The sequence below is a fragment of the Engraulis encrasicolus genome, chromosome 8 (genome assembly GCF_034702125.1).
Source record: "Engraulis encrasicolus isolate BLACKSEA-1 chromosome 8, IST_EnEncr_1.0, whole genome shotgun sequence".
NCBI classification, from domain to species: Eukaryota; Metazoa; Chordata; class Actinopteri; order Clupeiformes; family Engraulidae; genus Engraulis; species Engraulis encrasicolus.
Genome location: NC_085864.1, coordinates 25,225,204 through 25,235,797, shown reverse-complemented (window position 1 = coordinate 25,235,797; position 10,594 = coordinate 25,225,204). Strand labels below are relative to the sequence as shown.

Genomic DNA, 10,594 nt, shown 5'->3' with positions numbered 1-10,594 from the left:
GATGGTGTCCGCCATTGTCAGACGGTCTGACAATCATGGCCATGCGCAGTCCAGTACTAGGCAGAAGTACTACCAAGGTGTGACCGAGCAGGTATGATAAGTACAGAAGGAGGATTGTGTGCCTAACAAGGTTGTGCTGAGATATGCAACTTGTTATAGCCAATAAACCTCCGTCACATAGAACAGGGGTTCACAACTTTTTTTTTAACTTGGGGCCCACTTGAAATTTTCACAACAGTTAGTGGCCCAACTCTGACCCAAGAATCAGTAAATAAATGGTACAATAAATATTAAAAAGCAAGTCGGAAACACTGCCTTAGAATATTATTTCACTGATAAAGGCTTGTGGATAGGATCTGTCTGACATTTCTCACTGCCTCTGTCCATGGTACTGAAAGTGCTTTCGCCCAACGCTGTAGAGCAGATATATCCCTGTTGACCCTCGTTTCTGCTGATGGCCCTGGCCATTTGCAAAACATTGTTACACCCTGTCCTCCTAGCTGCCAAACAGGTAGCCTCTTACTGCAGATAGGGTCACCGGCGGGCCTATTCACTATTTGCTGAAATTACTTAACTACATCATAACAACAATGCTTGGACAGTACTCCGAGCCTTAAGTAACAGATTAACCCCTTAGCGCAGCACTATGGATCTCTGTAATGTCATGGCAATGTTGTTATGTTACGTAGTGGGTCTGGTTAGCCTGGGCGAATAGACGACTGTTGACTCTGTCAATCAGTCTGGCAAAAGCATACAAATAACAAAACGAAAGTGTGAATCAGTAACGGAGCTCGCGGGTGAGTTCTACGTCACCACTCTCAACTGTTTGCTGATTGGCGAAACACTGAGCGAACCGAGCTCGAGGCTTTTGCCAGACGATGTGCGGAGCCAAAATCTTTGGGTGGAGTACATGGATGGCGTCGCCAGGCTAGGGTCTGGTGGCCTGACCCCTGAGACTTCTGGGTACTGGGTGCTCTTCGAGATATACAAAGTGTAAAGCCTCATTGATGCTCTTTCGGTCTGTACAGGACCAAACTAAGATTCCAAATTAAATGTCAGATACAATGTATTACATTCTGCTGTTGACATCAGTATGTGTGTTATAAAGGCTGGAAAATTAAACTTCAGGGATGTTAAAAACCTGAGTGTTTGTTTTTTGCAAAACTATGCCAGCCTGGTGTATAAAGAAGCGTACCAGCCAGTCCTGATGCATCATGCATTCAGGGATTAAAGTTCTCCGGCATATACCGGATTTCCGGCATTTTGTAGCGATTGCCCATGGGTTAATTTGTTTTTTAAATACTCGGAAATAAATTGACGGTAAATAAATAAATAAAAAGACAACCGTAATCCCTCCTGCGTTTGTCAGCCAATGGTAGCAAAGGAGCTCACTAAAACTAACATTGTCAACCAATCAGAAGAAGAAGGGGGTAGGTCTTAGGAAAGCGTGCTACTTCAGTATCTCGCTCGAGTCGGACCACCACAGAGCCGGCGGTCTAGAACTACGAGCAATCGCCGACTCGCCGTTCTAATGCCGCGGTCACATATTACAGAATGTCGATAAGCATACAGCACAGACTTCTATTATAAACATATATCCGCAGTCCAGTTATACTATACAAGTCAGTGGCATACAGTGTTGATAGAGCTTCTCTGCTCAGTGCTAATAATTAGCTCTCCACAACACACAAGGTTCTGTTTTTTCCACAGACGAACGGTTCGATCCCTCTGTGTCTTTTCATAATTTCTGAACCCAACTTAGAACCAACATTTAACACAGAGCTGTCACAGCATCTCCCGGAGTGTGGAGCGGTCGAGTGGACCGTTTATCTGTGTCTCATCTCCTAATGTCAACCACTGCCTGTGCATTATGCTACCGGTAGTTCCATTCAAAATAATGGCTGGATAGCGTGATTCATGAATCAATCACCAGATTACTTCCTGGGGTTGTTGGAAGAGGTTGTAGGAAGATGTGCTTCAGTCTACAACTACTTGTGAGAACACCAACAGTAAGAGAATAATTGTTATTAGTTAGAATTTAACAAAAAAGCTTAGTTTCACTTCAGCATGTTACAGATGCCACACTCGTGCTGAGTTTTGTTAGCGCGCTAACTACCGAACTTTTATGCTAATGTTTTAGCTAAGAGGAGTCGGGTTACTTATAATAAACACCACCTACATATTAACTGATATTATCTCCGATGGAAAAATCAATGCAAAAGTATTGACATTGGCGCTGTGTTCAACTTAAAAGTGACTCAAATAGCGCCTAGCAAGATGGCAGTCTGCATGCAGACAGCAGCAAGTTTCATCCCACTAGCTGTAGTATAATACAGGTTTGGTTGTTGGGTGTATAATTCCTGTCATTGGCACGTTTTTAGTCTACATTCACATCTCAAGGTGCCGTTTTCATGATGATCGTGAGATCGTTAAATAATATGTCACATAATGGCTTGTTGATGGCTTTTAACAATCTGTTAATGGGCTTTAGTTTTCAGTGAAATTCTAGTCATTGATTGGAGGCTAAAAATAATACTGCTATATGGTGATGGACAGAACAACTTGGGCTTGATGATGAAGCAAGGCAGTCTTTTTTCTGAGAATAGCCCAATAGGAGAGTAGCCAAAATATTACAGGGCAGGCACTACCAATTCTGACCTAGAGCTAGCTCTATCCAAGGCTCTATTCAGACTGACTGTACAGCTGAGAAACCTAGAACCCATCTATCTACAGACACAGACAACATCTAGTCCATAGTAGCCACCAAAATGACATTAATGAATTAAGTTGATTTGCATTTGTAATTCGTTAAAACTAAAGGTATTTTGCATTATTATTCAGCCATGTCCAGGCATTTGCATTTTCTTTTTTTTAAAGGCAGGATTAAACACTTAGACCTAAGTAACCAAAGATTATGCTTTTACCCCTGTTATGTATCTAACATGTCATGGTATTTCAATCTTTGTTGGTCATATTCTGCTACACATACTTTTCTCATGCTTTTGTGATGAAATGGCCTATGTAACTACAATATTATGCATAATAAGTATGTAATTATGTAATAATGATTATCGCTACACCCTTTTGGTCTCCTTGGTAGGCCCTATTTGAGTTGCAAAAGGCATTTTGACCCTGACATGGCACCCACATCAGAATAAGATAAATAAGACAAACATAAGTGTAAATACTAAGCTTAAAAAGCAATGAAATTCTCGTTTCACCGTGTATCGAATAGGGTCGCGTGGACGCACCAAAAAGTTCAGGCTCAGGATTTTTTTTTACTTTAATCCCTGTGCATTGCATGGTGGACTTGTGTCTTATTGATGCTAAAGCATTTCAGATGGGCCTGTGGTGTGGGTATACTGGGCGTGGATGTACAATACGTGTATGACCATGATTCAGAGCGATTGTGTTATAACATTCTTCAGTTAAGAAACCTAAACTGTCCTTCTCGGTTTGTGCCCTGCAATCTCCTCTGAGAATTTTCTTACGTCCAAGCAAGAGAATGGCAGGAAGTAGTCAGAAGCAAGGGTTAGTTATGAAGGCAAAGGGCAAAGGGGGTTAACGTGAATCATTAATGTCTATTGTCACCTGTGTCCATTTGCTTCACCTAGGGAGTGGGCTTTTCAACTGAGGGTCAAGTATAGAGGCCACTTGCTGGTTTGCAGAGAGTGTTCTGGGACACCATGGTTACCATGCAGCGCTCAGGTGGATAAAACACATTTGAGGCAGTCACTGTAGTGTAGGGAGATATCCTTTGATTGCAAACCACTGTGAATTCATTGTATTCATTATTTTTAGTGTTTTGTGTATGGCGGTGAGATGTTTGAAGACTGGATTGTTTTTTTGCAGGGCAGCACAGTGATGCAAGAAGGTGGAAGAGACTGGAACGATATGCATATCTGGACTTCAGGAAAGGGCAGTATTAGCAGTAAGTACAGTGGATTAATGGTAGGAGAGGCACAACCCACAATGGTTGACTGTGGTAAAACACTTTATTTTGTAAAAGTAAATACTAAGTAAATAGACATCTGCTTATTTTATGTGATTCTAGGTGCATTAACTAATTACATTGGGTTACTTTTCTTTTCCCATTAAGTGATTCTTTGTATTCTTTTCTGGTTTTATCAAAATAATGTAACATTTGGGTGCAAATAAGCACAGCAGTAGGCCAAAACTGGATGCTAAAATGGCAAAAATCTCTACAGCAACTGTGAACTTTCCTGGTGAGCTAACATAGGCTGGGATGAAAGCTAACCAGACTGCACAGAAAATCAGCATACTGAAAGTAATGTACTTTGCCTCATTAAAATTCCCAGGCAGTTTGCGGGCCAAAAAAGCCAAAACAAAACACAGACAAGCCAACAGTCCGATGTATCCCAGAACACACCAGAAGGCCAAGTCAGATCCTACGCTGCATTCCAGAATGATTTTGGAGCGCTGGTACTGTGTGTTTCTGTTGGGGTACGGGGGAGCCGAGATGAGCCAGGCCGCACAGATGATGACCTGGACCAAGGTGCAGGAGAAGATGATGACCCTCTGCTGCTTGGGCCCCAGCCACTTCATGATGTTGTTTCCGGGCCGCGTGGCTGTGAAGGCGGCCAGCACCACCAGGGTCTTGCCCAGGATGCAGGAGATGCAGAGGGAGAAGGTGATGCTGAAGGCGGTGTGGCGCAGCATGCAGGACCAGGCTGTGGGCTCGCCAATGAAGATCAGCGCACACAGGAAACACAGCGTGAGGGACAGCAGGATGAAGAAGCTCAGCTCAGAGTTGTTGACCCTGACTACGGGCGTGCTTCTGTGGTAGAGGAACACTGCTAGGACAGAAATGGTCAGACAGGCCCCAACAACGGCGATCACTGTCAGAGTTATTCCCATTGCATCATGGGATAGAAACTCAATCTCTTTGGGTATGCAGTGTGTTCCTCCAATATTGGACCAGAAGTCTTCAGGGCAGGCCATGCAGTCTATTGAATCTTTGAGAAAGAAACATAAAACGGTATTACGTATACATTTGAAATAACACTCATGGTTTGTAAATGTGGACTTTAAACAATCTTAAGAGATGACCATACATATAGCTTTTGTTTATCTCTTAAGTGAATAATAATTACTATAATATTAATTAAAATAGAATTCTAATAGAGTTTATTCATTTGTAGGCCTCACCTGTCTCATTGCTAATTTTGCCGCTGTCACATGGTACACAGTCAAAGCAGCAAATAGGCTCCCCAGCACGGACAGCCTTCCGGAATCCTGGGGGACAGCTGTCGCTGCACACAGACACCAGCACCTGTTGTTACACAGTAGAGAGACAGAGAGAGAATCATGCAGTACAGTACATACGGTGATCTTTCAATGCAGTAATACCCTGCACTGGTAGTTCTGTTGAAAGGTAAAAATGTACTTTTTGTGATTTTTAGATTATATGCTTGCTCAGTCACCTGAATTTTTTAAAAAAAAATATATATATATATTTTTTAGGGGCATTTTTGCCTTTATTTCGATAGGACAGTATGACAGGCGACAGGAAGTGAGTCGGAGAGAGAGATGGAGGGAGGATCGGCAAATGACCCGGGCCCGGAATCGAACCTGGGTGGCCGGCGTAGTAACCCAGTGCCCTACAATTAGGCCATGGCAGGGCCACCTGGATTTGTTTTGCAGGGAATGAGTCTTTTTTATTTATTATTTGCTTTGGGATATTTAAGCCGCCTTTATTGGGACAGGAGAGTGGGGATGAAGACAAGAAATGTGGGGGAGAGACACTGTACATGTAGGATTGGGACATGTCTCAGGCACGGACTTGAACCCCAAGTGCAATTGAAGCCCAAGCTGAATATGGTACCGGTGTGTTAGCAAGCACACTGTGCCACATCCCATTCGAGGCTGCCCCCTTGCACTGGTGAGGCATGAATGCAATTTCGTTGTGTGCAGTGTGCACTTGTGCGCTGTGGAGTGCTGTGTCACAATGGCAATGAGAGTTTCCCAGGTGGGCTTTCACTTTTCGATTTCAGTAATGTTTTTTTTTTTGTATTATTATTTCACTCACCTCCACCGCACCCTAAAGAACTTCAACAGATGGCACCTCATGTATTCACAAACACACTGTGAGCAGCTTGCCTGGCTCCGGTGACCAACCCAGGTGATCATATTGTCCTCAATGAGCAGCTCTTTCCCGGCCTCCTGGGCCCCGTCAAATAGGCCCACATTAATGAACTCGATATTGCCCCCGTGGCCTCTCTGCCAGTTAATCAGGTCGTAGGATGGAATCGAGTCCCCTTTGTCGTCAAAGTTCACCACCTCTCCTGCTATGGTGAAGGAGACCTCTTGGAGGTAGTGCTGGAGCTTATATACATTAAAATCATACACACACACGCACACACACACACACACGCACACACACACACGCACACACACACACAAGATTTACCAGAGAACAGGTGGTAGAATCTTGAAAAAATAGAAATGAATAGCATGAATTACCATTTCATCAACACAAACAATGCCCATTTTAAAATGAGGCGAAAATGCTCAAAATTATATTAAAATCGTATGTAACGTGTTGTGTTTTTTTCTGGCAGTAATTCTTGACATAATTCATGAATTACAAATAAGATAGACTAAGTTCCCCAAAACAAGACAGCCTTTCTTGAAATGTATTTTTGCATTGTGGGTAGCTGTTACAGTCATGTATACCTGCCATGGATAAATGTTGTCCAGGTCAGCACACGAGGAGTTTGTAAACGGGCCCCGTCCTTTTTCACAGAGCATAAGGTTGTGCAGAGAGTGAGCCACGGCGTATACACCTTTGTACACGTTGTAGGAGATGCGGGGACTGGAGGTGTTCATGTAGGCCGAGTGCTGCTCGTTCAGAGTCTCCTGCCCTGTGCAGACGGGAAACAGACCCCCACCGCCATCGTCTCTGCTGTCGGCAGAGCAGCCATACAGCGTCTCCCACAGCTCGTGTACTAGGCAAGGCAAGGCAAGGCAAGGCAATTTAATTCTAAAGCGCATTTCATACATGGAAGCAATTCAATGTGCTTTGGAACAAGATAAAAACCATTCAAAAATGAGAGAAGACAAAAAGCATAATAACAATAGCCGCACAAGGCGTGCTGTAAAAGAAGACAAGGCAGATAAAAACAAGATAAAAAAAAGGCAGGAATAAAACAGGAAGGTAAAAGAATAACAGAAAAATAGCTAAAACAAAACATCTAAAAGAAGGCATCTGAAAACAGCTTAGTTTTGAGTTTGGTTTTAAAACAATGAACAGATGGGGCACTTTTAACATCCTCAGGAAGCTGATTCCAGAGCCTTGAGGCGTAGAAACTGACGGCTGCGTCACCACACTTTGTTTTAATGCTAGGTAAAACCAACCTAGCTGATTGGTGGGGTACTGCCAAGGGTCCACCGTGTCGAGGTAACCGCTGAGCGCCGGGATCTGGCCTTGCCGTATGCCAAACCCGATCGTGCCCCCCAGATAGGGGTAGTACTCGCTCCCCGTGAAGACGGAGGAGGTCACCCAGGCCTCGCTGGCGATCCACTGGATGCCCGTCACGTTGAGCGCCATGTAGTCCTTCAGGAAGGGCGTGAGCTCGCCCTCGGCCGAGAAGACCACCACCACCCGGGCGGAGGAGGAGTTCATCACGCGGATGATCTCCAGCGCGCGCTCGCTGTTGTACAGGAGGGGGATCATCTCCTGGTAGGCCACGCACACGCCTGTGCCCTCCAGCTCCTTCAGGAGGCCCAGCAGGGCGAAGCGGCCGTACTCGTGGTCGCCGCGCACCACTCCCACCCACGTCCAGTTGAAGTGCTGCAGGAGCTGGGCGATGGCCTTGACCTGGTATTCAATTCAATTCAATTCAGTTTATTTGCCGGACTCTTGGTCCACAGTCACATCATACAGAAGGACACATAAAAACACATATCAGGACAGACCAGTACAATCAGACAGGAGCCCCACACAGAACAAACAACAACAACAACAAAAAACACACACAAAAAAGTACAATATAAAAGAATTAAAATCTATACAGACATTTCATCCTGTGCGCTCTTAGCCTGGATGAGTACCTGGTAGTCGTCGCTGGGGATGACCCGGAAGAAGGTGGGGAACTCCTTCCTGTCGCCCAGACAGGCGCACGAGGAGAAATAGCTGATCTGAAAAGAATTGGCAATTTGACATAGTCTCAAGCTTCTGTTATTGTGCATTTGCTACTTTCAGTCATAGCACTACTACTATACAAATACAGTATGGCACAATTACACACATTCTAGGGCTGCTCGATTATGAGTAAAATCAATATCACGATTATTTCAGTCAATATTGATATCACAATATTTTTAGACGATATTCCTTTTAAAGACAAATTAATTGTGCGAAACAATTCACAATCTTCCCTCCCTTCAGCAGTTGGAGTGGAGGGCCATAGAGAAACACACAGTGGTGTTCTTCATGAGCATTGGGTAGCAAATCTGCTTTGTGCTCGCAATGGCTCAAGTGGAGGGGAATGCATTACGCTTAGTATAACCTACCTTTTGGCAGTATAGACAAATGACAAAAATGTTGTTGGAAATCGATATTATGAAATTTGATATTGTTTTATAGCAATATTGATATCACAATATTAATACGATATGTTGCACAGCCCTAACACATTCTACATACAGTAGTCTTACATGGAATGATTCATTACTCTTTTCATTGTTTGATGTATTGTATAAACCGGACATGTTTTTTTTTACATTTTCACATAGACAAACACATAGGCACAGTTTTACCATTGGTATTCTGAAAGGTTGGAGAATCCTGGACACTACTATGGACTGAGCAGAACCGGACTCTCCTATAACAGCTAACAGGGGACCAGCGCCCGAGCAGAGCGGACTGCCGGCCTCACCGGGTCCATTTAGTATGGCCAGGGCAGCCCGCTGGCCCGTTAACGGGTAAGCACAGGAGTCAAAGATCTTATAGCCCAGAGTGTGGTTTGGTAACAAGTCATTACTCCTGTTGATCTCCTCCACAGCCAGCCTCATGGTTAGGGCCCAGCGGAAGGCACGAGGGTCAAACCTGCATCATGATATACATAAAGCGTATACTGTACAATAAAGTAGGCTATATACAGTATAAAATATATACAGTATATGCAGATACACACAAATATTTATAAATGCATACAACTATATACAGAATATACAGGTATTTCAAATTCTGAGTCTCTTTTGTGCACAGAAATAAAAAAAAATGACAACTTTTCAATGATGGAGCCGGTCCTTTTGTCCTGTATACATCAATGAAAGACAACACAATACATGCACAGATGACGCTGTGTAAAACTGAGATGCATTCCTGTAGAGGCAATCAATTCATCCTTTTTTCTCACCCATTACACTGCACTGGTGCAGGTTTGTAGGTGCAGTTTATGTCTGGCATCTCCATGTTGTAGTGTAAAGGGAAGATGCCTCCGATAATGAAATTTCCCTCGGCTTTGAAACCTGCCTCGAAATGATTCTGCAGAGCACATGGTGTGGCTGAAGCCGAGGCAGGAGAGAGAGCGATAGAGAGAATGTATAGACAGGAATGGAGGAGGAGATGTAGAGACATCCTCTGACAACGCGTCAGTTGCCCTCACTGACGGGGGGTGGCTGACCGAGGCGCTGTTTTATAGGCCTAAAACCAACATGGCTGCCAATGCAGCAGTTCACCGACTGAATTATTTTATTGGACAAAATGACGTAATTGTAAAACCACTCACTTTGAAACAGTGGTGTTCACTAATATGCTTTACCAATATCTAAATGATTGATCTATAGGATATCTTTAGGAATTAATTAATGTACATAAAATATATAGGTCTTTGTTGGTTGATATGAGTCAACATAGTTGAAATGTGATCATACACCGACTTCAATGAACTGAGTGCAGTACCCAAAACTGTTTTTTATGGCCCTGAAATCAATAGTCCAGGTTTTAATGAAAACCATTGGGAAATTTCAATTCCCATTGTCATTGTGACACAGCACGTCACAGCACACAAGTGACCACTGCACACAAAAAATTGCATTTATGCCTCACCCGTGCAAGGGGGCAGCCCTCAATGGAGCCCCTAGGGAGCAGTGCGGCGGGATGGTACCATGCTCAGGGTACGGTAACATGCTCTGTCATGGAGGAGGATGGGGGAGAGCACTGGTTGATCACCCCCCTCACCACCTGGCCGGTCGGGAGTTAAACCGGCAACCTTTGGGCTTCAAGTCTGACACCCTAACACCCATGACATCCCATGACTGCCCTAAAATTTTATGTTCTATTTCGAACACTTAGTCAGTTTGGATAGGCCTCAAATTAGCTGCATAGCTAACTCTGGCACAGTAACTGTCCTTTACATGGCCCCTGTTAAATAAACCAATTAAATAAAGTAGCATTTTATGCCCATTGAAATCATTGATGATATCTAATATCACTTGTATGTATTTATGCTGAAAAAATATATAGCCTATAATTTACTGCAGAAAATCTATCGAGGAAATGAAATACATTTTCCATTTTTACAATGTGTCAAAAATAATCTTGTATTACAGTAACGGCAGTGTTGAA

At 43.6% G+C, this 10,594-nt stretch overlaps 1 protein-coding gene across 1 annotated transcript; it reads right to left on the bottom strand.

Annotated features, from left to right (window-relative positions):
* Positions 1 to 4,077: 4,077 nt before the first annotated feature.
* Positions 4,078 to 9,454, bottom strand: LOC134454341 (extracellular calcium-sensing receptor). The gene is made up of 8 exons (XM_063205297.1): positions 9,384 to 9,454; positions 8,782 to 9,070; positions 8,074 to 8,160; positions 7,378 to 7,840; positions 6,697 to 6,968; positions 6,121 to 6,345; positions 5,170 to 5,293; positions 4,078 to 4,976 (listed from the first exon to the last, which is right to left on the bottom strand). Exons 1-8 carry the CDS (start codon positions 9,437 to 9,439, stop codon positions 4,078 to 4,080), a joined length of 2,415 nt encoding a protein of 804 aa, XP_063061367.1. The 5' UTR covers positions 9,440 to 9,454.
* Positions 9,455 to 10,594: the final 1,140 nt, after the last annotated feature.